Here is a 27,523-nt window from a genome sequence, read left to right on the forward strand (position 1 = left end):
AACTTTCTCTTATTAAAAGCTGCTCAAGAAGAGGAATTTTCTTATAGCCTAAGACTATAAACAGGAAGTGTCTACACCAACAACATAATCTGCCGTTGGACCAGAAAAGAGGGGTGCAAATGTAAGCTCAGCAGGAAAGTCTGGGTCCCTAGGTACCAGAAAGGCAGTCTATGAGGGAAAGGGCCTGGCCCCTGAACCCTTCACACCCTCAGCCCTGTAGGAGAGTTGGGGAGTCGGAGCTGGGGGACCAAGAGAGATCTTCTGGAGCAGCACTTCAGGCGCTGAGCTGTAGCTGTCTGCTAGGCAAGCCAACAGCAAAGGCAGCCATGACGCACCCCTGGCCTCTGACACTGGCTCTCATATTTGGAAGCAACAAAATAGGCAGAGAAGTACGAAAGAAAAAAATACTGTTTATTCACACGCTACGGCAATACTCCCCCTTCCTCCTCCCCAGCTAGCAGTGGGCAGTGGCCCCTTGCCGTGCCAGGAGAATGTTGGGACTTCGGGATTTGGCCCACCAGGCAGGAAAGGCGTCCTGGGAATAGGAAGGTGACTGGCTTTTCAAGAACACAAACACATCAGGTGTTCTCATTCCAAACTCACGTGTGTTCACGGTTCACTTTGCTTGGGTGAAGTGCCATAGTTAGTGCAGGGTCGAAGGGCGCAGCTGATTCAGCAGGGCCACAGAGTGTCTTGGTTTCCCATCACTTAAAACAAACCAACCACACAGTTGAACTACTTCCTCCCATTCTCCCCTTTCCAGGGCAAAAAAAGCCATCGAGCGCGGGTTTACGTCCGAGAAGGTGCTTTCATGATAAAACTGCTATTAAAACTTTTTTAGAGTCTAATGCTCCCCAAAATAACAAAGACTGTAGATCAGTGGCCCAGGCTGGGGAGCAGAGTCCAAAGGCCAAAGCGAACCCCACTTTGGGTACACTTTATACTCTTGAATCCCTTCCTTGAGAAGTCCAGCCTGTAAACATGGTACTGTTCTGAAAGACCAATATATCTTTCCAACACAGGAGAAAATGGTTCACTCTAGGCCAGCCTTGAGAAGACAGATTTGGACAAAGGACGGGGTGAGAACGAGTGGTCGGCTTAATTTAGTGGGCCATGATTATCCCCGCCTGTCATGCATAGACTGCATGGCATCCTCTCCCATGTCCACAGCATGGCTGACCACAGCATGGCTGACCACAGCATGGCTGACTGTGTAGTACCTCCTGAGTGCAGGCTTTGAGCAAGAAAAGCTGCAGATCTGCATATAGTTTTCTCAGGTGCATCATCTTGATAAGCTTCAGGGCTCTAAGCATCCCTACTGAAAGCTCTCTTACAGGACCCCTCCTGACTTCCATCTCACAGAAGCAGGATGATAATCACATGACCTAGAATCGCTCTGGGAATTATTCTTTCTTGGGAGGCAGGATCAGGAAAGCAACCTACTTGTCTCCTTATACCTGACAGACTTGTGGTGTGTGTGTGTGTGTGTGATCAGCACACAACTGCCCTCCTCTCATTGTCAGAGCTACTAGGAGGTCCCTCCACACCAGTACTGCAGGACCCAAGAGGACCAGGAAAGGGAACAGGGTACGAGAGAGAAAGCTGAGCCCTGGTGTCTCTGCATCATGTCCATGTTTGAGAGTCATTGCTTCAGGGTAGATCACGTGATGTCAACATCATCCAGAGAGCAAGCTCAGTAAGGCTGTGGAGTGGAGAAGAGCCAGGCACAGCGGCACAGTGGCACGCGACTGCAGACCCAGTGCTTGGGAGGTGGGGGGAGACAGGAGGATCAGGTCGCCTTCAATTCCAAGTCTGAGGTTAGCCTGGGCTACAGTGTGATCCTATCACAAACAAAACAAAACAAAAGCCAACAAACCAACCCCAAAAGTATCGAGACAGTTGATGCCCACAGCTTGTAAAGGGGTCATCCAAGAGAACGTCTTAGCTCTTTCCTGACTTCTTGAAAGCAAAGTGTTTCCCCTTGGTGCTACAATCTGACTCTGGAGCCTTATACATGCCAAGCTCTCTCCCGCTGAGCCACATTCCCCAGCCAATGCACTGAAGTGAAAAGTCTGCCAGCCTCTCTGTGGCTGCAAAGTCTGGCTTAGTGGCTTGGGTGTGATGCCAGGTCCCGGATTGCCATCACCTACCCAGGGAAAGTCCTGACCTGGGCACTGTTGGCTCAGAGGAGCACCCCAGAGGGATGAGGACGGGGGGTGGAGGGGAGGGTTGCTCAAAGACAGATCTGGTCTACAACTGGACAAAGTGACGTCTCTGGAGATCTCCAAGACTTAATTACAAACAAAACTAGAGTTAAGTCAGCCTCAACAAGAGACCTCCCCGGACCATCATCCCTTTAGATACTGTCTTCCTCCCACGCCAGCTCCTCCATGTCTGGCTTTTGGTTCAATTGGCTCCTTTGAAGACATCTCAGTCCTGCACTGAGATGGGTAAGGGCACGAGAGGGGGGAAAGTCAGTCGGAATCCGTGCCCCATGCTGCTGTCTGTGTAAGTGGGCAGAGGAAAATTTCCCAAACTCTAGCATGCTCTTGTGTTGGAAGACAGCTGGAAACTTAGATAAGTCTGGGTGGATGTCCTCATTTACTTTATAAACTCCAGGCCTGCCACAGACCTAAGACTCTCCAGGGTGAGAGAGTTTACTCTTGCTTCCTTCCAACTTGGTTTGCGGGAGAAAACATTTCGAGTGAGCACAAACCCACCACCAGCAGGACCTGGGGAGAGACCTCGCAGCTCCTGACCTTGGGCATCCGACCCCTCAGCTTCACTTTGGGAACCTTCTGCCCTCAAGATCAAGGCAGCCAGTGAGTCTGAGCAGCACACCATGCTTCTCTGGATTCTATCGCCTCTGTCCTTTAAGGGGTTCAGTGTGCCCATAGACAGAGTTAGGGAGGCAGTGTGAGGCTGCAGTTGTCACATGGGCACAACCACAGAGGAGCGAAGGGAAGAGCAAAGGGTGCCACCAAAACCAAGAGCTACTACACAGTTGTCCCCAAAAGTTGCTACAGCCCTGCCCCAAAGACAGAGCCTTTCTGGTTCCCAACCGGAACTCGCCCTTCAGAAACCACCTTAGCAAAGTGCTTTTCTATGACTCCACAAACCCCCTCCTTCCACATGCCCAGCCAGAGCCTAAGGCTCTCATGCAGCCCCTCAGGCCTCCCCAGGGTGTGACATATGTGGGCAGAAGAGGCAGGCATTGACACGCATGCACAGGTGGAGGCTCACGACCTAGGGCAAACGCAGCTGCACACAGTACAGTCACCGCAGTGACTTCGGCTGGTTGCTGAGGGAAGAGTACAGTGCGCCGGCACACGCTGACACTGAGCCCTACGGGATCTGAAAGACGTTCAGCTTGCTGGTGTTCTTCAGTGTCTGGCGTCGATTACAGAACCAGACCCTCACCACCTCCCGGTCGTAGTTGAGCTCCTTGGCGATCTCCGTGATCTCCTGGCCGGTGGGCAGGGGGTTTTTCTCAAAGTAGGCATTGAGAGCCTCTATGGCCTGCGGTGTGAAGGAAGTGCGCCGCTTGCGTTTCTTGGAGGGCTCGCCGCCCACGAACTCCATCAGGTTCTGCTGGCCTTCCTGGTTGCGGAGCTCTGCCTCCATCAACCACTTTTCCAAAACCGGCTTCAGCTTCTGGGCGCTCTTGGGTGTGATGTCCAATTTCTCAAACCTGGAGGGGGGCAGAGGTGTGTAGCTGTCTCTTCAGGGCATCTCCCATAAGGGAGAAGGCAGTCCTCACAGGGCTACTCCCCTCCTACTCCGTGTCCCCGGCCTCTTGGCCCCTCAAAGCCTAGATCCCTCGAACTTTGTATATCCCAGGCCTCAAGAAAGAGGCTACTCGGGCTAGAGAGAGGGCTCAGAGGTTAAGAGCACTGACTGCTCTTCCGGAGGTCAAGTTCAAATCCCAGCAACCGCATGGTGGCTCACAACCATCTGTAATGAGATCTGACGCCCTCTTCTGGTGTGCCTGAAGACAGCGACAGTGTGCTTATTTATAATAATAAATAAAATCTTTGGGCAAGTGGAGCTGGCTGGAGTGAGCAGAGGTCCTGAGTTCAATTTCCAGCAACCACATGATGGCTCATAACCACCTGTACAACTACAGTGTTCTCTCTCTCTCTCTCTCTCTCTCTCTCTCTCTCTCTCTATATATATATATATATATATATATATATATATATATATATAATAAAAATAAATAAATTGAGACAGAGGAGAGAGAGAGAGAGAGAGAGAGACTATACCACAGCCTCCACTAGGCAGGAAAATGATGTGTGTAGTAACTGGACACGAACACCCAAATGACTGGTAGTCCTTTTAAGAGTCACCTTAATGGCCCACCAGAGATGAGGACCACTTTCCTCTCTCTATGCTCCCATGGCAGCAACAAAAAAGACCTGCTGCTCCTTCCGGCCGGGCTGACCTGGCAGGCATGGGAGGCAGGCAGCCAGCAAACTGGGGTTCTCACTAGCTGAGGGCCAAGACAGACCAACCTTTCCTGCTAAGATTCTTCAATGGGCTTAGGGCTCGGGCTCTCTCAGAAGAGCATCTAAAATAATCAGGATTGGGGTCTAAACTTCAGAAGGCCTGGGTCAGTCCTTGGCAACTCCAAGTGCCTGTGCCCTCCCTAGGACAGTCTTCCTTATGCGGAAGGAAGCAGCATAAAAGATGGGGGGGCGCCGGGAGGTGGTGGTGCATGCCTTTAATCCCAGCACTCGGGAGGCAAAGGCAGGCGGATTTCTGAGTTCGAGGCCAGCCTGGTCTGGTCGACAGAGTGAGTTCCAGGACAGCCAGGGCTACACAGAAAAACCCTGTCTCCAAAAAAAAAAAAAAAAAAGATGGGGAGCATGGAAAGGTGCTGGATGCCCAGAGCGCCATCGACGGTGTGAAGCAGGCCCTGGCGTTATCCTGGGATTACCAAGCTTACCTGCAGATGGCTGATTGGCTGTAGGCCGGCCCTTCTGTCGCCGTCAAAGCCTGGCCCACCTGGGTCTGTGTCAGACCCAGGGAGAGCCGCCGGATCTTAAAATTCTTAGCAAACTCCCGGATCTCTTCTAAGTTGATCCCGTCCTCATCCAGACTTGGGGTGTGCGGCTCTAGGCCAGAGGGAGGGACCAGGGAGACGTGCATGAAGATGAGGGTGTGCTGGCACATCAAAGGGAGCTAGGACACTTGTCAAAAGACCTTGTCACAGTGTCCCCTCGACAAGCACAACTTACAGGAACCTGGGCCCTGGAACGACCCACTACAGCCATCTGTTTTCAAATTCCCTCAGGCCTAACTGCTGACCCTCTCCCAGAATGCTCTGCTCTAACGGCTGATCCTCTCCCAGGATGCTCTGCTCTAACGGCCGACCCTCTCCCAGGATGCTCTGCTCCAAAGGCCGACCCTCTCTCCCAGGCTCCTTGCTCCGGTCCCAGCCAGACACACCTGTCTGCCCTTTATATTCCTCAGAACTAGACGAGAGGCCACACTGAGTCAGCCAGAGGCACAGTGTAACGGGAGGGACACCTAAGTAGCCTCCACTTCCACTGTGGAACTCAACGGGAAAGGGGATACGAAAGTCATGTGTTGGTAGAGGCTCCGTGGGTAAAGACGCTTGCCACTGAACCTGAGGACCTGAGTTCAACCCCCGGGAACCGCCACTCGCATGGTAGATACCCATGCCCCACCCCTGGCTTCCAAACAAATAAATATAAAAGAAAACTTAAAGTTCTCATCTTTCCACTCCTTTTGGACACCAGAAATCTTGGCTATGTTTGAGGCAAAGTCTCACTAGGCTGTCCTGCAACTCCAGGGCTCAAAGACTGCTCTTGTCTCCGCTTGGGGTACCCCAGATCCACTTTGCTGTAATCACTTACTTGATACCAACTGACTGACGGTTGGGGTCTCTGAGCAGGTGATTGGGATGGGAGTTGCAGCTGACGGCTTGAGCGCTGGCGTTGGGCTGGTGAGGATTACTGCAGGCTGGGGCACGGCTTGTGTCGGCTGGATAGGCTGCACCTAGGAGAAAAGGCACAAGCCCCATTACCCCTGCGTAACTCGGGGGGTCAGACACCCTGCGTGAAGCTGCACCAGGGCAGAAACGGACATGAAATTCTTACCTACCCAGGCATTTCCACCTGTGGTCATCGAAGAGCAAAACTGTAAGCTGTCTATTAACATCCACAATAAATGGGCTTTGATCTCTGTGTGTCTAAGGCTGACCTTAAATCTACAGTCCTCCCGCCGGCACCTCCCAACAACTGTCATATGAATCTTGTTTTTTTTTTCTCTCATGTGTCTGTGCTGTGTGTGCACACATGTGCATGTGTGTGGATACACATGAGTGAGTACATGTGAAGGTGGAGCCCTGAGCCTGTAGCCTGCCTCTGGGATCCTCTGCCTCTGCCTTCCAAGTGCTGGAATTACAGATGGGCTACCTACCACCCGCACCCAACATTTACCTGGGAACTGGGGACTCAAACTCCCGTCCTCATGTATACACAAGCACCTGTGTACCCATCCACGCGGCCCGATTTTTACTTTTTATATAACCCACAACATAATGTTCACTAAAGTTATACATCTCATTAACAGTCAGGAAAAAACTACATATATCTAAAAATAGCATTGTTAGTTTGATTTTAAAACAAAAACAGCTGGGTGTGATACCACACATTTAATCCCAGCACTCAGAAGGCAGAGGCAGTCAGATTTCTACGAGTTCTAGGCCAGCCTGCTCCACACACAGCAAGTCCCAGGACAGCCAGAGCTACCCAGAGAAACCCTGTCTCAAACGCCCTCCCCGAGTTCCTTGCTCTCCCCGAAAGGCTCTGCCCTCCTCATCGTCCTCACCCTCTGCCCTCCCCGAGTTTCCCTGGATTTTTCTCTTCCCTGGATTCTGCCTCCTGCTGGCTCTCAGACCTGCCCCCCCCCCCGCCTTGGTCCCCAGACCATTGGCCTTGGTCTTTCTCTAGAACTTCCAAAGCTGAAGGAATAGCACAGCGATGGTACCCTATACATGTCTGAGACCCCAGATGGCAGAGGAAAAAAAAGGGAAAACTTAAGCTGACGACTTAACCAGACACGAGTCCTTGATTCCACCACGTCAGGGCTTCCCAAGATACACACACCTACCAGCCATGGAGACCCCAGCAGCTCCCCTAAGACAGCACAGAACTAACTACCATCACACACTAACTGTATACCCACGTGTCAGCTCCATGGTGTAACATTCATACACTTCTAAATTAGGGGTTTTGTTGCTGTTTTCTGACAGGATCCCATAACCCAGGCTGGAATTGAACTCCCTATGTAGCCCAGGCTGAGATTACAGACATCTGCTACTTTAGTAGGAACTTCTATAACCCTTATCTCTGTGTAGCCTTGGCTGTCCTGGAATTCACTCTGTAGACCAGGCTGGCCTCAAACTCAGAAATCCGCCTGCCTCTGCCTCCCAAGTGCTGGGGTTAAAGGTGTGTACCACCACTGCCCAGCTAACCCTTATCTTAAAGATGAGTGTGTCTACAGAGTGAGCTCCAGGACAGCCAGGGCTACACAGAGAAACCGTCTGGAGGGGCAGGGGGAGTCACCTGGGAGCTCAGCCCATCCTTGGATCCTGCTTAGATCTATCGGAAAATCCCAGCCCTGACTAGTCCTGTGGGATATTCTGACTCACAGGTCGGAGAACCCAGCTCTGGCATGCCATGCTTGCCCCGGTTCCCAGAGGCAGCACACACTACCTCCAGCTCCTCCCTCCCTCTGGTCTGTCACAGCGTCATTTGCAGAGGGTACAGCAGGTCCTATATGCATGCCTCCCGCGTAGTCTTTCAGACGCTGACTTGTGATCATCTGCAACGCTGAGCTAAGTAGCTAAGGCTAGTAAGCACATCTCAGCCCTCTTCCATCCTCAGCACTCAGAATATAACGAGCACCCAAAATCTCTTCTATAAGGGGAAACCGACAAAGAGCCAAAGCCCGGTGCCCAGTGTGTGGTGGTGGGGGTACAGAATTCACCACCCAGGACTTTATTAGCATTTTGCTTGCCCTGAGGATGGTCCGAGCCCAATCTGTGTTGCTCACTTATAACCCACCTTCTCTGGCCTCCGTGAGCACAGACACACGTATGTGGTGTGTGGCGGGCTGAGAGTGGGTGCTGTTTCCCTGGGCAGGGCATGTGTGCTCTCGCTGGTATAAGCCTTCTTCGGGAAAGCGGGGAGCACTCCTCACTTTTGAGAGGTAGCAATGACCAACAGGATCTCCTTCCCGTGCCCACCCACATCCCCCAATCCTGGTACCTCACTCTTAGCAGGGGACTCCGGTGTGTTTGGCTTCCTGACAGCCACAGGCTGAGGCAGGGGGCTGCTGGCTAGGGTTGCGATCACCTGGCCCTGGGCATTCAACAAGAGCTGGGGAGTCACGGCTTGGACCTGCAGGCTCTGTGCCGGTGCTGGTGTGGCCACGCTAGCTGAGTTCACTACCCACGGAAGTGCTCCAATAACCTGGGAGAAAATAAGGCATGGACCCCAGATACGAAGGGAGCACCCAGCACCACCAATCCAAATCCCTATGGTTGCAGGCAAAGAGGCTGACTGGGAGAAATTGCTTAAGTCTTCTGGCTTCTGCTTCCTCAATGAAGGATTCACACCCACGAGATTCCTTTCTTTACTCTGTCCCTGAGCGGTGGCAGAGCAGGCAAAGGCTTTTTTGTGTATCGGTTCCTCACTGCTCTGACACATTTTAGCTATGTGGTTTAATATTTCTGAATTCCACTCTTCTGTCCCATAAAACAAAGGGTCCCCTGGTAGATTTGCCCCCAAAACAAAGTGAGTTAATACATGAGGGAACCTAGCATGAGCCTACCCACACATGGGTGCTCTGTGAATTAAACCCCCCAATCAGAATTAGCACTGCCAGGGTAGAGGGGTGGCTCTACCCCAACCTGGACTTCACATCAGTGGGGAGCTGCCACCAGAAGCCACAAGCAGCAGCCTGATGCCCTACTTGAGTTTCTATGCCATGACCCTTAGGCCAAGTCCTAGCCCCTTCCTCACTAGCCGCCCCACAACCCCAGCCCTCGGACCCAAACTTGACCACTTGCCTGTCCCTGAGCATTCGTGAGGATCTGACTGCTGATCCCGGGCATGCTGGGAATGGTGTTGGTAATAACTGGAGCTGTAGTGAGGGAGCCCAGGATCTGCGTCTGTCCCCCGAGGGAGGCTGCACTGATCTGTGGGTGGAGGAAAAGCCTTGCTCAGAGGCCAAGAGGCAAGGAAGAGCAGAGAGAGGGAAGAGGGCTGAGGGTACTGAGCGGAGACTGTGGGCTGCAGGCTCTAGTCTACTGGCTACTCAAGACTAGGGAGACAAGTACAGGGAGAGAGCAGGGAAGGGGAGCACAGTCGCAGGGAAGGGGAGCACAGTCTCAGAGAACAGAGAGCACAGTCACAGGGAAGGGGGGCACAGTCACAGGGAAAGGGAGCACAGTCACAGGGAAGGGGAGCACAGTCACAGGGAAGGGGAGCACAGTCACAGGGAAAGGGAGTACAGTCACAGGGAATGGGAGCACAGTCACAGGGAAAGGGAGCACAGTCACAGGGAAGGGGAGCACAGTCACAGGGAAGGGGAGCACAGTCACAGGGAAGGGGAGCACAGTCACAGGGAAGGGGAGCACAGTCACAGGGAAAGGGAGCACAGTCACAGGGAAAGGGAGTACAGTCACAGGGAAGGGGAGCACAGTCACAGGGAAGGGGAGCACAGTCACAGGGAAAGGGAGCACAGTCACAGGGAAAGGGAGCACAGTCACAGGGAAAGGGAGCACAGTCACAGGGAAAGGGAGCACAGTCACAGGGAAGGGGAGCACAGTCACAGGGAAGGGGAGCACAGTCACAGGGAAAGGGAGCACAGTCACAGGGAAAGGGAGTACAGTCACAGGGAAGGGGAGCACAGTCACAGGGAAGGGGAGCACAGTCACAGGGAAGGGGAGCACAGTCACAGGGAAAGGGAGCACAGTCACAGGGAAGGGGAGCACAGTCACAGGGAAGGGGAGTACAGTCACAGGGAAGGGGAGCACAGTCACAGGGAAGGGGAGCACAGTCACAGGGAAAGGGAGCACAGTCACAGGGAAAGGGAGCACAGTCACAGGGAAGGGGAGCACAGTCACAGGGAAAGGGAGCACAGTCACAGGGAAGGGGAGCACAGTCACGGGGAAAGGGAGCACAGTCACAGGGAAGGGGAGCACAGTCACAGGGAAGGGGAGTACAGTCACAGGGAAAGGGAGTACAGTCACAGGGAAGGGGAGCACAGTCACAGGGAAGGGGAGCACAGTCACAGGGAAGGGGAGCACAGTCACAGGGAAAGGGAGCACAGTCACAGGGAAGGGGAGCACAGTCACAGGGAAGGGAAGCACAGTCACAGGGAAAGGGAGCACAGTCACAGGGAAAGGGAGCACAGTCACAGGGAAGGGGAGTACAGTCATAGGGAAAGGGAGTACAGTCAAAGGAAAGGGAAGTACTGTCACAGAGCAGTGACTCCTACTAATCTTTCCAACTAAGTCTGAGAGAGTAGATAGATGGCCAGACTAGAGGGACAAATGCGTTCCTAGTCATGCCTGTATTCTCTACTCCCATGCTAAGAGCCACACTGGATAGACGCCAGCATGAAGCTGTGAACCTCAGGCAGTTGACAAGTCTGCACCCCTTGTATATCCCACCCCCAAGGCTAGTCCAGTGGTTCCGGTTTGGAGCATTTCCCGAGCCGTCGCTTGCTTTAGTCTGGGTAGGACAGACTGACAGGCATAAGGAGAAGACCTCAATGGGAGCCCATCTTTGCTGATGTGCCGGGAATGGCTGTGTTCAAGGAGCTGGTCCTCCACTGTGGGGGACATTCCACCCTTGGCCCAAGCTTTGGTCCATCCCTCGTCAGCCCTGGGTGAGGGCAGCGGCTTACGATCCCTGGGCTAAATGCGAAGCCTGCAGGCTGGACAGTGATCTGCGGGGTGGCGTCCACTGTCTTGGGTGTGGGGGCAGCAACGGTGGCAGCGGTGGGTTGTGGGAGGATGGCAGGCGTGGTCTGTAGCAGCGGCTGGGTCTGGAACAGTGGCTGGGGCTGAGCTGGTGGCCGGGGCTGGGCGGGCGAGGAGGCCTGGATTGGTGGGGCAGCTTGTACAGGTGTCGGGAGAGCGGTGTTCAGCACGGCAGCTGCTACGGAGCAAGGCAGAGAGACAGGTGCTCAAGCGCCTAGCCATGACGCGGCACAGTTCCAGTCCCAAGGGATCTGGCACGAAAATGCCCCCAGTGGGGGCAGTGGGCACGGGGCAGCTGCAATTCCCTTGATTCTTGAAGGGCTGGCACATGCAACATCTCTCATTCCCCCCCTCCCTTGGGTCAGTAGACATGTAGGTTCGAGGACCAGAGGTTGAGTCTTCTTGCAGTCTTTCTTGTTGGTCATGGGGTAGATGCTGTTGAGGGGGTAGGGGACAGTCTCAGGCAGCTGGCTGAAGGAAGGCAGGCCTGCTGGCCAGCTTGGTGTCCTGGCCTAGTGTGCGGAGGCAGTGCAGGGGCTCTGTGGCTGGGTGCCTATGACACTGGATCCAGAATCCAGGATTGTTGCCCCGGGTGAGCAGCGGGTTCTGAGTCCAACATGGTAAATACCCACTCAGGGGTTGCAGCATAAGGTGGTGGGGGTCTGGTGCAGTCCTGGGGAGAGTTGCCGTTACCTTGGAGACCAGCTAAAGGTGGCTTGAAAGTTCCCCCCGTGGGAGAGGCCGCGGTCAGTCCTGGGAGGGCAGCCACAGTTGCTGTAGGGATTGTCCACACGGCCAGCCCCTGCTGCCCAGCCACTTGACCTGTAATACCGATGGGGATAAGAAGAGGTTGAGTAACAGTCCCTGCTGGGACCATAACTCCTGTCAGAACTGTGGCTAAGCTTTCCTGAGTCAAGACCTGCAAGAGCAAACGAGATTTCAAAAAGAAAAGAAAAGAAAAAAATAAAAATAAAAATAAAAAATCAACATCCACAGACAGCACAAACGAGGGGTCTCTGGGACCCACTGAGCACAAGCAAGCATCTGAGGGCACTGGGGAAAAGGCCAGAGGCGGGCAAGTGAGCAAAGAGGCCCAGCGGAAGGCCTAACCCTGTGGGTGCCCAGATCACACTATGCCACGTGCAGAGAGCTTGCCTCCAGGGCAGAGCAAGATCCCCAGACCTGGATATACATATATGATATATGATATATATGTACACACATATATATGTGTAGTATATATGCAACCTCCTCAGTCTGTTTAATGTCACATGTATGTGTGTTTTCAGAGATGACCATTTGGTCCACTGTTTTGTGGTCAGGGACCAGGGACCAGAGGCTGCAGCCAAGTGGTCAAGAGTCCACAAAGGCCTCTAAGAAGCTCTAGCGGAGGGTGCCCTTGACCAGAAGAGATCAGTGCACAGAACAGAGGTCAAGCAGGCTCTGCTGGCCTCCGGGATTCCTCAGGCAGCTTTTCATTGGCTGGGCAGTTTTATAACTTAACTGAAGATGGGCCATTCATTTATTAACTCTTCAAGGCATGAGCCCGTGTGCAGGAGGGCTGACAAGGGCGCCCACTCATTATTTCATCTGCTAAGCACAAATCTTCTCATGAAAAAGTTAACGCCAGTCCTGTCAGGACCCAAGGAAACTGTCCAGCAATGCTCACCATTTTTTCTGATGGGCCTGATCTGGGGCAGGGGTAACCTAGAGATACCTAGTAGGACAGGCGTTCTCTCAAGCCACAGCCTCATGCGTTCCCCGACCCCATGCCTCATGCAGCTCCATGCTCGCTCCTGCCCGCTGCCCTCCGTCCAGCTCCCTGGTGTGGTCCTTACCTGGGGGGCAGCTTGTACAGCCAGCGGCGTCAGGGTCTGTGATGCCTGAGGCTGGCTCGGGGCTTGGTTGAAGGTGGCAATCGCTGGGGCAGGACTCGGAGGGACTCCGGGCAGCGACTTCACTTCACACGGGACGGAGAGAAAGAATAAGAGTGAGTCTGTTGTGAATGAAGGGTGGCCATGCTGTAGCCTAGGACGAGCTGGTAGCCTTCCCTGGCCCGTGGCAGCTTCCCAAGTGTTGCTAGCAGTTTCTAGGAAGCTGGGTAGCCCCAGGCCAGACCCCACAAGGTAGGTACCTTCCTCCCACCTTGAGTGGAAGGAAATGTAGTTCTCTGCAAAACTGGCTCCCAGCTCATCACTGCCTGGCTCTGTATGACACTGTGGTCTGTAACATAGCAGTCACAGGGCCTGAAGCAAAGGCATGTCAGGGAAGAGAAGCTGGAGCAGACAGAAAGAAGCAGCTATCCTGAGTTCAGCCAGCAACCAAACTGTTCCTTACCCCATATTCAAGTCATGTTTTTAGAAGCTTGGGGAAGGGGCAGGTCTTACAAGTACAACCCCCTGAAAACTAGGCATGTCACTGTCACAGTGCAGGGTCACAGGGGCTGCACAGGCCACTCAGCTTTTCTCCGCTATGCTGAGAAGCCCAAAGCTGAGCTGGGCGGTTTCTATGAGCTTCCAAAAGAAAGGTCTGTGAACCACAACCTTTCGCCTCCTCTTGCTTGGCCAATTCAGGAACCGGGCTGCCCTGCCAGGAAACCACATCACGGCCACAGAACAGCGAGACAAAACCTATAATTTTATAAGCCAGACAATAACAGGAATCTAAGGCTGGGGACACAGCATGATGGTAGACTGCTTGCCTGGTTCAGTCCCCAGCATGGCAGGCCAGACAGACAGGTAGGCAGGCAGGTGATAGAAGAGACAGATATATAAATAATAAGCAAACATAAATTGATAGATAAATGATAAATAAATAGATATAGATAGATAAATAAGTAGATGACAGATACACAAATAGTTAAATAAACAGACATATACATAGTTAAATAAATAAAATAAATAAGTAATAGAGTCTAGTTGTTGTTGTGTTAGACATTATCAGTGGCTTCTGAACCCTGGTTGAGCATATATTTCTAGGCCCAGGCCTGAGTCAGAATGTCAGGAATAGAGACCAGTAGGCATCAATCAGTTGATCTCTCTCCCTCTTACCGCCCCCTCACCCCCATCCCCATTTCAAAGCTCCTTTGTTAAAACAGTGCTCAGCAGAGTGGACTGCCCTGAGTTCGATGACCTTAAGACTTCTGTCTGGCTCTGCAGCTCCGGATCATGCTTTTGTTTATTTGTTTGCTGTTTTGTTTTGAGACAAGGGTTTCTCTGTGTAGCCCTGGCTGCCCTAAAACTTGCTCTGTAGATCAGGCTGGCCTCAGACTCACAGAGATCCTCCTTCCTTTGCCTCCCGAGGGCTGGAATCAAAGGCGTGCATCACCATGTGCAGCCCCAGCTCATGCGTTTTTGTGTTTGGGGGATTTTGTTTTTAAATCAACTTAACCTAAGCCTATAGCTAAGTTCCCAGAACTTAGAATAATAAGACCCAGAAAGTTGAACGAACCAAAGACACACAGGGCCTTACAAACTAAAAAGCCACGGGTCAGGTTCTCTTCTCTGTGGAGGGAGACACATTGGTAACTGCTGGGGAAAGCCAGAGACGGTCAGGATGTTCTGAATATAGGGAAACTGGAAAAAATTTTGTTGGACAAATGTAATGAAATATAAGAACATAGGAATATGGAGTTGACAAAATGGCCCAGCAGGTAAGAGTTCTTGCTGTCAAGCCGGACGAGTACAGTCCCCAGAACCACAGAGAAGCAGGAGAGAGCCAACCTTGTGTGTTCTCTGGCTTCCATGTGTGTGCGTGCCATGCTTGTGTATGTGTGCGTGCAATATAAATAATAATATAAATATATAATATATAAATAATAAACCAACGAAGATATAAATAATAAATCACCCTGTGGAAGGCAGCCCAGGAGAAGGGTGGAAGCTACCCGAGAAGCAGACACTTGTTTTAAGAGGTCCTGAGTTCAAATCCCAGCAACCACATGGTGGCTCACAACCATCCATAATGAGATCTGATGCCCTATTCTGGGGTGTCTGAAGACAGCTACAGTGTACTTACAAATAATAAATAAATCTTAAAAAAAAAAAAAAGGTCCTTGTGCCAAACTAGGACCATAGGCACAGTGTGGGTCATATCTCTAGTCCCAGTATACAGGAGGCCCAAGCAAGAGAATAGAGAAGTCAAAACAAATTCAGGGCTAGCCTGGGCTACATACTACCTAGCAAGACAAAACAGTGCTTGATGGCACACTGGGATTGACAGTGTACACCTGTAAGCCCACTGCTGGACTTCATGAGACACTATCTCCGAAAACCCAAACCAAACAAAGTAGAAGATGCACAGGGTCCTACAGACCGCTTTACAGAAACACCGGCAGGACGTTTGTTTCTCCACTAAGTTAGAGTAGCTAGCTTTTGGTTTTTTTTCCTGTTGAGATGAGGATGGGGACACAGGGAGGGGAGCGAGGGGGGGTTCTCCCTCTGTAGCCCAGGCTGGTTTTGAACTTAGGCTAGCCTTGAACGGTTGCAGAGTATTTGATCACACTATGAGACTGTGTTATTTGAAGAAAAGACTGCAGTGTGGCTCAGTCATAGCTTTCTGTTCATTGTAAACAGGGTGAAATAAAGTCAGCCATAGGTCAAGAGGCTGAACAAGCAACCAGCTGACAGGGGGTGAACGTGGGGGGAAAAAAAACCATAGAGAGTGAGAGGAAGTCAGCAGGATGGCTAGAGAGACACACAGGAAGCGGAAAGAGGGACATTCGGATTGAGAGTTTTTGAGCTAGAGAGGAGAGGGAGAACTTCCTTCCTTTCCCTTTTGGGACGTCAGCAGTGGGAGAAGTTTACTTAGGCGCTTTCTCTGCCTCTCTGAGCTAGCACCACAACATCGGCCACCCGAGTTCCCATCGACAAAATTGAAGGACTAAGATTTTGTTTAAAAATGACATTGAAGGGGCTGGTGAGATGGCTCAGTGGGTAAGAGCACCCGACTGCTCTTCCGAAGCTCCAGAGTTCAAATCCCAGCAACCACATGGTGGCTCACAACCATCCGTAACAAGATCTGACTCCCTCTTCTGGTGTGTCTGAAGACAGCTACAGTGTACTTACATATAATAATAAATAAATCTTTTAAAAAAATGACATGGAATCCTCAGCAGCCCACTTGCCTCAGTCCTGCCTAGTGCCTCAAGGGCAGGGATTCCAGGTGTGGGCCACACACCTGTCCAAGGGCCCTTCTCAGTGTTTTCCTTGGCTGAACAGGCGGGCAACCCCTTAAAGCCAATTGTTTCTTCTCTGCTTTCTCATTCTCTCTCTCTCTTTCTCTCTCTCTCTCTCCCTCCCTCTCTCTCTCCTCCCCTCCCTCTTTCCCTTCTCCCTCCCTCCCTCTCTCTCTCTCTTTCTTTCTCTCTCTTTCTTTCTCCCTTCCTTCTCTCTCTCTCTCTCTCTCTCTCTCTTTCTTTCTCAAGATAGGGTCTTCTATACAGTCCTGGCTGTCCTGGAACCCACTCTGTAGACTACACTGGCCTTGAACTTAGAGCTGCTTCTGCTTCTGCTTCCTGAGTGCTAGGATTAAAGGTGTGTACCACCATGCCCAGCTCGTCTCATCTCTTCTTATTGATAATGAGTTTGTTTGTTTTTTTTTAATTCCATGTAGCCGGGCAGTGGTGGGACATGCCTTTAATCCAGCACTTGAGAGACAGATTTCTGAATTTAAGGCCAGCCTGGTCTACAGAGTGAGTTCCAGGACAGCTACGACTACACAGAAAAACATTGTCTTAATAAAAAAAAAAAAAAAAAAAAAGGCCTGTCATTATGTCACACATGGGCAAGGGGTTTGTGGGTCCTTGGCCCTCACTAAGGCCACGTGAGCAGAAAGACAAGACCCTAATGCTACCTGGGCCCAGTAGCAGATTAAAACGATAGCCTCATACCAGTTGCCTCTGCAGAATGGTCGGGGTCACATGACCCAGCTTCAGCAGGTCCACTGGCTTCAACAGGGCCTCCACTCTGGGAGCCACCAGCTGCCACACTCTCCAGTCCTTTGCTCTCCTCCTCGGCTGGAAGCTGGGCATCCACTCCCACCTCCAATACTCGGATGGTCTCGTGGCCTGACATCACAATGACCTGCAGGCAGAGGATAGGGACCGTGAGGGGAAAGGGGCCACAGCTCTGGGAATGACTAGGAGGAGGGTGGAGGGTGGGGCGCTCTGTGAGACTGCCAGAACCTGGGGCAGGCTACCATCCCTGATTTCCAGCAAGGAGCTGTTAGAAGAAGGTAGCCCAGAGACAGAGGGAAAGGCTGCACAGAGCCAACCCACCAGGAGGTGTTTCTGTTCGTCCCCTGTCTCACACTTAGCTCAGAAAGTGGGAAAGGGTTCATCTGGCAAGCTGGTAAGAGCATCCTCTTAGCTGCCGAGATTTTGGTACGACCCACAACAAGATGGGGACCCAGCAGAAATCTGTCCTAACATTCCTAGACACTACCTGGAGGCTCCCTAGAGGGAGACTGTGGGAAGTGGATGCTCTGTAGTGCTGAGCCCCTTGAGATTGTATTCATCATTATTAGTGTACGTGTGTGCGTGTGCCCGTGTGCCCATGTGTGTGTGTGTGTGTATGTGTGTGTGTGTATGTGTGTGTCGGGGTCTGTCTCCCTCCTGGCAAGCTGTGTACCCTCTTCAGCTTCCAGATGTTCCCTCAGCTTAAGGCAGGAAGGCTGAGATTACAGACACACATCACCACATCCAGCATTGTACGTGAGCTCTGAGGATCTGTTGTCTTATGCCCAGAATGGTTTTACCCACTGAGCCGTCTCTCTAGCCCTTGAGTAACTTTTAAACTCAGGATCCCAGAATTTCCCTGCAACCTAATTTCCCCAAAGAAGGGTCAAGAAGTCAATCACCAAAATGCCGATTCTCCTGCCTCACCCTGGCCTGTTCCTGACCCAGTGGGCTATTACAGGCATTCTCCAAAGGCCAGGGTGCCCTCCATGAGCCCTACTCAAACGTCCTGCACTAAGATCTTTATACTATCGCTTCAGTGTGCCATCCTGGCCCTTAAGACTCCCAGGTGGGGGCTGGAGAGATGGCTCAAAGGTTAAGAGCACTGACTGCTCTTCCGAAGGTCCAGAGTTCAAGTTCCAGCAACCACATGGTGGCTCACAACCATCAATAATGAGATCTGACTCCTTCTTCTGGTGTGGCTGAATACGGCTACAGCGCACTTTCATATAATAAATAAATAAATAAATAAATAAATAAATAAATAAATAAGACTCCTAGGTGAATTCACAGGTGAAAAAGCTTTGTTTCAACCGTCAACCTTCCTTGCCCATGAACTGTGCCTGGAACCACCCCCACCGTGAGAACTGACTGCAGCCATAGACAAGAAAAGGCATCAGGGAGAACCATGGAGAAGAATGAACGTGCATATGACCTGTGAGGGACTTCACTCTGATTGTGTTTCGAGGAAGCTGGTGTGCTTTCTTCTTTTAAGGAGTAAACAGTCATTTCAGAAAAAGAAAGTATATAGAAGCATAAAAAACAAAACAAAACAAAAAAACCCGCCAGGCATGGTGGCGCACGCCTTTAATCCCAGCACTCGGGAGGCAGAGGCTGCTGGATTTCTGAGTTTGAGGCCAGCCTGGTCTACAGAGTGAGTTCCAGGACAGCCAGGGCTATACAGAGAAACCCTGTCTCAAAAATAAACAAACAAACAAACAAAACAAAACCCCTAAATCACATGTTCAAACACTTATCAAGTATCTGTGCATTTTAATAGATCTTTTTGGATCTTACTTTTTATTTTATGTGTATGGGTGTTTTGCCTGCATACATGTATGTCTGTATATACACCACATGCGTACAGTGCCCTTAGCCCCGTTGCAACTTAAAAATCCCAAACTCAACCTCCGAGACCCTAGCTGACACTCGCTCTGGAGAGGTGGACTGGGGTGACCATAAACTTTAATAAGGGACAAATGAGGCCTCATTACAGCTGTATCTCTTGGCCACACCACCCCTCAGTCGGGACTCTCACCAGCCCCATTTCTCACCCCAGAAGATACCTGCTCATTGACAGTCAGAGATGAGTCCGATCCAGCTCCGGGATCCATGCTCACTGCAGGGTGTGGTAGGCGCCAGCCCACACCTAGTGCATTCTGGGTAGGAGGAGTAGAAAAGCACAGGCTGATGTGATACAAAGATGCAATGTTCAAACTATCCAGAGAATTCAGAAACAGAATGTCAGCAAGGCAGAGGGTCCAGGGAAGGGAAAAGCAAGAGTCTAAGAAAATCAAAGACTCCCACCCTAGCTGGGCAGTGGTGGTGCCCACCTCTCATCCTAGTACTCAGGAGTCAGAGGAGGCTGGATCTCTGTAAATTCAAGGCCAGCCTGATCTACAGAGCTAGTTCTAGACAGCCAGGGCTACACAGAGAAACCCTGCCTTGTGGGGGTGGACAGGAGGCAGACTCTCATTTTAACATCCCAGAAGAGCACTTTACCCCATGTTTTGGGAAAGAGAGGACCAAGTATCCATCCCTAGGGGGTTCCTCCACTCCCACTCTCTGTCCAGTGGGTGACAGCAACCCAGTAAAACCCAAGATGAAACTAATGAACACCCAGAACTCCAGGCAAAGGTGAGAGGGTGCTGTGGGTATCAGTGTTTCCCTGGGCAGGTTTCCCAAAGAACAACAGAGCCAGAATCACGCTCGGTGATCTCCAACTCAGGAGCTATTCCTCAAAATCCCGCTTCCTAGACTGCTCCTCCCAACAGCCCCTGGGGCCCCTGGTTCCGTGGTGGGTTCCACCGAATCAGCCTCTCTGAGGCAAGGACCACGCTGGCCTGTACATGGGAGAGAGTATGTTCCCAGTGGTGGATGGCCTGCCAGGGGCAGCAAGCAAGAGTGGATCAACCCCATGTGAAGACAGGCTGGAGCCATTAAAAAAAAAAAAAGGAAGGAAGGAAGGAAGGAAGGAAGGAAGGAAGGAAGGAAGGAAAAGGAAAGGGGAAAAGGCCAACAGGTTAGACATTTGTGTAGGAGGACACTAATTGACATTCAGTTTGGGTGCCTGCTATTGGATGCGTGTTTTACATGATACGTATTACTCATCCCTACCCTGGGGAAATGGGGCTTATTGTCACTATGTCACCGTTGAGGAAACCCAGTACACTGTTCTATGTCCCTAACTTACTATTTTTTTCTTTTTCCTTTTTTTTTCTCCTGGAAGGTTTTTGTTTTGTTCTTGGCATTATGGGACTAGGCCCAAAGCTCCTGAGCATACTGGTCAAGCATTCTACCACAGAGCTACATCCCCTGCCCCACAACCCCTTTTACATCTAGGCAAAACTCTGCTGTGGTCTGATGTTTGTACCCCTCTCGGTTCCTATGTTAGAATCCTAACCCTGAGGTGGGAGATGGAATGGGGGGGGGGGGTTCTCCCTCTCCAGGAGGGTTACAGTGATCTAGGGCACAGTCTTGATAGCAAGACAGCACTCTCTCGGAGGAATGAGGTGCCCCGAGGAACAACTTGACCTAGAACTGCCCAGCTTGTAGTGTTTTGAGCTGAACTTTTGTTTACCAGAGACCTGATTTATGGTATTTTGATATAGCAGCTGCAAAAAATTATATAAATTCACACAATAGAGAGCTCATCAGTTTCACCATCTCATTGTATTACGCATCTCTCTTTTTGCAATGCTGAGGATAGAACTCAAGGCTCTGTGTGTACTAGACAGCGCTCATCACTGAGCCCCATCCCCAACATCTACTTTTTTTTTTTTTTTTTTTTGGTTTTTCGAGACAGGGTTTCTCTGTATAGCCCTGGCTGTCCTGAAACTCACTTTGTAGACCAGGCTGGCCTCGAACTCAGAAATCCGCCTGCCTCTGCCTCCCAAGTGCTGGGATTAAAGGTGTGCGCCACCACGCCCGGCTCCAATAGCTACTTTTTAAAGAGAGAGTGTGCGTGTACAGGGGGTGGGGTGTCTCACTAGTTAGTCTTAGCCAGGCTGGAACTCAGTATGTAGACCAGGACAGCCTAGAACTTCAGACTGCCTTTGCCTCTTGAGTGCTAGGATGAAAGGCATGGACTAACCACTTTAAAATCATTTTAAAGTGTGTATTTCTGAGGAAGTTTACACATTGACAATGTTGCGCAGCCATTAGCACTTCTAGTCCAAGAGTATTTTCAATGACCTAAAAGGAAATTTTACATCTCTTCGGGCACTCCCCTTTCCAGCCTGGGAACTTCCTCAGCTGCTTTCTCTGTGGATTTCCCTGCTTCGGATTTTACAGGCAGGTGGGAGGGGCCATGTGGCCGCTGGGAACAGAACCTGGGCCCTCTGCTAGAGCAGCAATGCTCTCAAGGATTGGGCCATATCCCCAGCCCCCGTGGTAACATTTTTCGGCCTGGGTTTCTCTATGTAACTAGGTTCAATCATGTGATCACTACACCCCTGTGTCACTATGTCCAACTTTGAATTGGTAATATTTATGGAAGACAGCGGTTCTCAACCTTCCCAATGCCGCAGCCCTTTAATACAGTTCCTCGTGTTGTGGTGACTCCCCAACTTTAAAATTATTTCATTGCTCTTTCCTAACTCTAATTTTGCTACTGTTGTGAACAGCAATGTAAATATCCAATATGCAACCCTTGTGAAAGGGCTTGACCCCTGTTCAAAGGAATTGAGAAGCACTGATGTCAAGCATTTTCCATAGGGCCTAACACACAAATGCTGGTTAAGTGTTTTGTTATTGTATGGTTGAATTGTTTGTTTGTTGAGACAAGGTTGCAATGTATTCCAGCCTGGCCTGGAACTCCCTATCCCTGATGACTGCAAACTTCCAGTCTCCCTGCCTCTCAAGCCCAAGTGCTGAGGTTTCAGGTGCACGCTCTTAGCTGATGGGACCTTGGGAAAGAGTGATGGACTGGCACTATGGAGTTACATTCCCCCATCCTACTATTGCTATTATTTTAACTGAAATAAAGCATGAGTACAAGATGGTTTAAATCATAAAACATTATGAAATGTAAAAGATCTCTGTTATAATTTTATTTACTTGATTATTTATGGTCCTGGACGTGGAAGCATTTGCTCTCTCATGGAATGACTGCCCAAGTACTAAAGTTACAATGTCAAAGTAAGTCTTGGAGGGGAATAAGAGTTTATACCAGTTTTGTTTTTCTTCTCCTCCCTCTCCTCTCAGATACAGGGTCTCTCTGAATAGCCTTGTCTGTCCTGGAATTCACTAAGTAGACCAGGCTGGCCTTGAACTCCCAGAGATCCACCTGCTTCTGCCTCTCCAGTACTGGGATGAAAGGCCTGCACCACTGCCTAGCCTTTTTTTTTTTTAATTTTTTATTAGGTATTTTCCTCGTTTACATTTCCAATGCTATCCCAAAAGTCCCCCATACCCACCCCACCCCCACTCCCCTACCCCCCACTCCCCCTTTTTGGCCCTGGCATTCCCCTGTACTGGGGCATATAAAGTTTGCAAGTCCAATGGGCCTCTCTTTCCAGTGATGGCCTTTTTTTTTTTTTTTTTAAACAGACTTTTTCCCTTGAAGCAGAGAACCTTTAGAAGATACATTTCTTTCTTTTCCTTGATTATTTCTTGAATTTTCACTTTTGGGGTTTGAATTCACCCTTGTGCATGCTAGGTAAGTGTTGTACCATTGCATACCACATATAACAGCGATTTCTTCTGATTTGTGACATGTATCTTGTCCTCCATCATCAGGGTGTGCCTGTGTGAGCTGTGACTGATGGACAGATGGATATAATACTCTCTCTCCTGAGCTCTGGGCCCAGATTATTTTCTTCCTTTCCTTTTTTTTTTTTTTTTTTTTTTGTTTGTTTGTTATGTTTTTCGGTTTGTTTTAGGGGATCAGAGGTTCTTTGTATATAGACCAGGCTGGCCTCAAACTCAGAGATCCACCTGCTTCTGCCTCTGAAGTGCTGGGATCAAAGATGTGTGCCACCACCGCCTGGCTTCTTTCTTTGCTTCTTCTTCTTCTTCTTCTTCTTCTTCTTCTTCTTCTTCTTCTTCTTCTTCTTCTTCTTCTTCTTCTTCTTCTTCTTCTTCTTCTTCTTCCTCCTCTTCTTCTTCTTCTTCTTCTTCTTCTTCTTCTTCTTCTTCTTCTTCTTCTTCTTCTTCTTCTTCTTCTCCTCCTCCTCCTCCTCCTCCTCCTCCTCCTCCTCCTCCTCCTCCTCCTCCTCTTCTTCTTCTTCTTCTTCTTCTTCTTCTTCTTCTTCTTCTTCTTCTTCTTCTTCTTCTCTTCCTCCTCCTCCTTCCCCCTTCTCCTTCCTCTTGACATTTATTACTTAGTGTGTGTGTCTGTGTGTGTGGGGGGCGCACCCGAGTGCCATGGTGCACTCACATAGCTTGTGTTCGAAGAGCAGACAACTTGCAGGAGTTTGTTCTCTACTTCTCAAGGTTCAAGGGCCACACTTAAGAGTGTCAGGCTTGGCAGCCAATGCCTTTACCTGCTGCTGAGCCATCAAACCGCAAGTGCCCCTTTTTGTTTTACATTTATAGAAATGGGTGTTTGGCTTGGGGTTTTGTTTTGTTTGCCTTGAGTTTTTAAGGCCCAGTCTCACTATCAAGCTTTAGTCTTTGATCCTCCGGCTGCAGTTTCACACCTGGCTGCTGGGGTTACAGCTGTGCATCAACAGTTTTACTTTTCTTAGTTGCCAAATAGTTAGTGCCTCTAGGAAGAAACAGAAACCAGCGTGTCTTCTCTGTTTCTCTCTCTCTGGCTTTACCTGATCTGATTTTTTTTTTTTTGTTTTTTTCCGAGTTTGTTTGTCTTGCTCCTTCCAGGACAGGTGGGGCTTTGTCTGAGTGCGGCTCTCGCACACTGATTTTTTTTTATTGAAGTACCATAGAAGGAATGAATGTGATTCTGCTTTACATATGTAAAGAGGCCCCCGAGTCACAGAAATATCCTGCTCACAAACTTCAATCAAAACGGAATACACGCCCAGCATGCCGGTTTGCAGTGTTGACTGTCGTAGATTACCAAAGCGACGGGTATATATGCATGGAACTGGGGGCCCCGCCTTCTATTTTGTGAGCAAGGAATGCCAGGGAGCCAACAGGCTACAGTCTCTGTGTCTGCTAGGAGCTTCCTGTCTTTGGCCTAGGGAAGCTTTTGAGCAGGCTTTCATTTTCTCCTGCCCAGCTGCAGCGACTACTCTGTAAAGGTTTCAGGCTTCCCACCCAAGCCCGAGGAGGCGATCTTAGCGCTGAAGTGGCTTAGAAGCCACTCTGGAGATCCCTCAGCCTTGCCAGGTGCAAATGTCCCGGGAGGAGATAGTGGGCCCGTTTTATGACATTATTAATACTAATACTGTCATTAAATATTTATGAAGTGCTCACGCTCTGATCGACGGTGACCCTCCCACCATTCCCCCATCCTTCCAGTGACAGCGAGGTCTCTGCCCCCCAGAGTCCCACCAGCCCTTTCTCCGGAGTAGCGGTGACAGGTCGCCAGGGAACCCAAGCGTCCCGGGATCCAGGACTCTACGTGCCTCTCCCCGACACCCCGCCCCCCACCAGGGCAGGGCGTCCACCCAAGCGGCCGCCCCTCCTCGAGTGTCCGCGGGGACCGGAGACCAGGGTGCGGCCCGGGGTCTGCGGCCCCAGGTGGGCAGAGCGCGGCCCTCGACTCCCAGAGCTCCAGCCTCCGGGGCCGCAGCCCGCCGCCCCGGCCCCGCGCCTTTTTCTCTCTTTATCATAAATATATAAATTATGCTAATTACGGGCATTGCATATTAACCAAATTCGAAACCTCCCCTGCCCGGCCCCCTCCCCCTCCGTGCAAAGCCCTCCCCGCCCCGGACCCCGCTACTCACCGGAGCCCGAAGCCCAGCCTCCCGCTCCCCGGCTGCCCAGCGGCCACCGGCTAGACACTCATCCCCCAGCCCGGGCCAGGGGGCCGCGGCCGGGGCGGCCGCCCGCAGACAAAGAAGCCGGAGCGGCTCGGCCCGGCTCGCTCGGCCCGGAGCCACTCGGGACCCGCCGCCCCCTGAGCCCCCCGCCGGGGCTGGCAGAGCGGAGCGGCGGTGGGTTGCGGGCCACGCACGGGCCGGGACGCCGGGGGCGGGGGCGGCCAGGTGCAGTCCCCTCCTCGCCCCCTCCTCCCTCCCCCCCTTTCCCTCCTTCTGCTACTTGGATTTTTTTAGCTGCTGCGTCATGAGCATAATTTATGCAAAGCGCTTTGCCGCATGCTGCACCTCCCGCGCCAGCCGCCGGGGGCGGCGGTCAGGAAAAGGAGGGGGGGTCTGGGAAGCTGCGAGCTGCGCGTGGGGGTGGGTAGGAACCCCAGGCCTCGCGGGGACTGGGACCCAGGGCCTGTGGGGCCGCTTGACTCAGCCCCCTTGGAGAGCAGGACTGGAGTCTCGATAGGGGACCCCGTGTCGCCTTCCCTTCAGCCGAGGATTGAGCAGTGACAACCGTGACTCTCTGGTGGTCAACTGCCCTTCTCAACGGCCAACCTCAAGTTCACGTCTGTCCTCTAGGCCGTAAAGGAGAGGGAACTCGGACGTCACTAAGGCTCAGGGTCTCCGGAGCAGCTGTGCACATCCCAGAGGGACCAGGGTCCCGGACGCTCTGCTGAGCTAGCTCGCTTTCCCACCTTCAGGAGGGGCGGGGTCCCACCTGCAGCCTGCGGGCTAGTCAAGCAGCACACGAAGGTGTGAAAAGAAAGGCAAAGTTTGACGCGATGGAGAAAAACAAGCCACTGTTTTGGGGACCGTGATGGTGGGGAGGGTTTGTTATATCTACTGACTTTTGAAGGTAGAGGGAGACTCAGAGGCCGATTAGGGGCCAGGGGAACGAAGGTTTGGGACATAATGGACAAAAGAAGGAAGACCAGGAGAGCGAGAAAGAATGAAGGGAGTCACCAGAGAAGAGCGTTATCAACGCAGCCAAGTGGATTCCCAACAGTGTTTCCCTCTTCGCCCTCACCCCACACCCGTGCTTCCGTGGTCTAGGATGATCTCGGTAGGCCGTGCAGAAGCAGCAATAGGAGAAATGATGAACTGTAGAGCCCTTGCCAGACAGTCCCTTAAACGTCTCCAGTGGAAGCACACACTCAGGAGGAGAGGGGAGCAGCATCGGCTGGGTTTGACCAACAGGTACACTCCAGGCTGCCTGCATCATGCTGGCTACTGGTGCCGCAGAGCTGGGCTGTCCGCTGTTTTCCTGGGGCCATGGAGGAGGCACTGCGGGTGAGACTAACTAAAGGGTCAAGAACCAGAAAGCTTGGGGTTTTATCCCAGCGCGTCCATCCATTTGCGGTCTAGGCAAACGATACAGTTTAGTTTTACAAACAGAGGTAGCCTGAGCCGGGCACCGTCCCACCTGTAGGACCGGCTGCTGGAGAGGCAGCAAACCGAATGAACCTGTGAATTAGGATGCAGCCTGAACAACAAAGTCTCTCTCTCTCTCTCTCTCTCTCTCTCTCTCTCTCTCTCTCACACACACACACACACACACACACACACACACACACCACACAGAGATACATTCCCCCAGACACCCTACACAGCCCCACATATGCTCAGAGACACACCCCACACATTCCCCACGAGCGTACACACACGCAAACACATGCACACCCGCTCATCCTCGAACACACACACATTCACACATATAGGCACACACACAACACATACTGTTAGTGTACTGTCTAAGCTCCACTCCACAGTTATCTGGCAACTGCCAGGTAGGCCTGACCCACTATAAAAGGGGCTGCTTGCCCCCTCCTGCTCTCTTGCTCCTCTCTTGCCCTCTTGCTCCCACTCTCTCCCCATTCCCTTCCTCCCCTCTCCATGTGCTCATAGCCAGCCTCTGCTACACCATCTCCAGTAGGATCTGTGTGATAAGTTCCACACATTGAGGCGATTGACCTCAAGAGGGGGAGGGGAGGCCTCCTGGAATCGGTTGTGGAACTCTTCCCTGGAGCTGTAGTTCTCATGGCAATCTGTCTGTTTTGTTTTCTCTTATTCCTTTTCTTATTTACACGTTCCTGGTAACCTAGGCCAAGTTCTTTTTTTTTTTTTTTTTTGGCTTTTGGTTTGGTTTTTGGCCCTGGCTGTCCTGGAACTCACTCTGTAGACCAGGTTGATCTGGAACTCAGAAATCTGACTGCCTCTGCCTCCCAAGTGCTGGGATTAAAGGCGTGCACTGCCACGCCCCTCTTAGGCCAAGATTTTAAGTGAGAATAATGGGTAAGAAACCATCCCTATAGATGGGGTCACTAACATGACCTTATCCCCAGGGAAACCAACACTTTACTTTCAAAATCATTTACAAAACTATTATAATAGATAAAAACTTTACTAACAATAAAATTTCATATGGCTACATGTGTGTCATTGGTGGTGGATTTTGGTATATGTTAAAGAAAGCCTTAATTAGAAAAAATTAAAATAGTTTAAATTTACACAGTGAAGATTTTTAAAAAGTCAGGCATTAGATGTTAAATAATAATTGACCATGGGGCTGGAGAGTTGGTTCAGCAGTTAAGAGCACTGACC

At 51.2% G+C, this 27,523-nt stretch overlaps 1 protein-coding gene across 11 annotated transcripts; it reads right to left on the minus strand.

Annotated features, from left to right (window-relative positions):
• Positions 1-390: 390 nt before the first annotated feature.
• On the minus strand, positions 391-25,134 carry Pou6f1 (POU domain, class 6, transcription factor 1). 11 transcript variants are annotated; one of them, XM_006520609.4, is made up of 11 exons: positions 24,836-25,128; positions 19,046-19,138; positions 16,914-17,106; positions 12,862-12,983; positions 11,717-11,942; positions 10,948-11,198; positions 9,104-9,232; positions 8,301-8,504; positions 5,883-6,024; positions 4,949-5,117; positions 391-3,691 (listed from the first exon to the last, which is right to left on the minus strand). In XM_006520609.4, exons 2-11 carry the CDS (start codon positions 19,091-19,093, stop codon positions 3,346-3,348), a joined length of 1,830 nt encoding a protein of 609 aa, XP_006520672.1. In that variant the 5' UTR covers positions 19,094-19,138; positions 24,836-25,128; the 3' UTR covers positions 391-3,345. The 11 variants fall into 11 exon arrangements, with proteins under 11 accessions (XP_006520672.1, XP_030104276.1, XP_030104278.1 ...); XM_030248416.1 differs by having other exon boundaries at positions 10,948-11,201; positions 19,046-19,196; XM_030248418.1 differs by having other exon boundaries at positions 11,717-11,845; positions 12,862-12,978; positions 24,836-25,127.
• Between the last annotated feature and the right edge of the window lie 2,389 nt (positions 25,135-27,523).

The sequence above is a fragment of the Mus musculus genome, chromosome 15 (genome assembly GCF_000001635.26).
Source record: "Mus musculus strain C57BL/6J chromosome 15, GRCm38.p6 C57BL/6J".
Lineage (NCBI taxonomy): Eukaryota > Metazoa > Chordata > Mammalia > Rodentia > Muridae > Mus > Mus musculus.

Bases quoted from the DNA above. Each gene is read 5' to 3' on its own strand.
- Pou6f1 (XM_030248416.1), bottom strand. From the start codon at position 19,093: ATGGATCCCGGAGCTGGATCGGACTCATCTCTGACTGTCAATGAGCAG. The intron at 12,984-16,913 runs GTATGAGGCTAT...TCCCGTGTGAAG, and splicing joins CCATTCTGCAGAGGCAACTG to TGAAGTCGCTGCCCGGAGTC. The intron at 8,505-9,103 runs GCAAGTGGTCAA...ATTTTCTCCCAG, and splicing joins TCACGAATGCTCAGGGACAG to GTTATTGGAGCACTTCCGTG.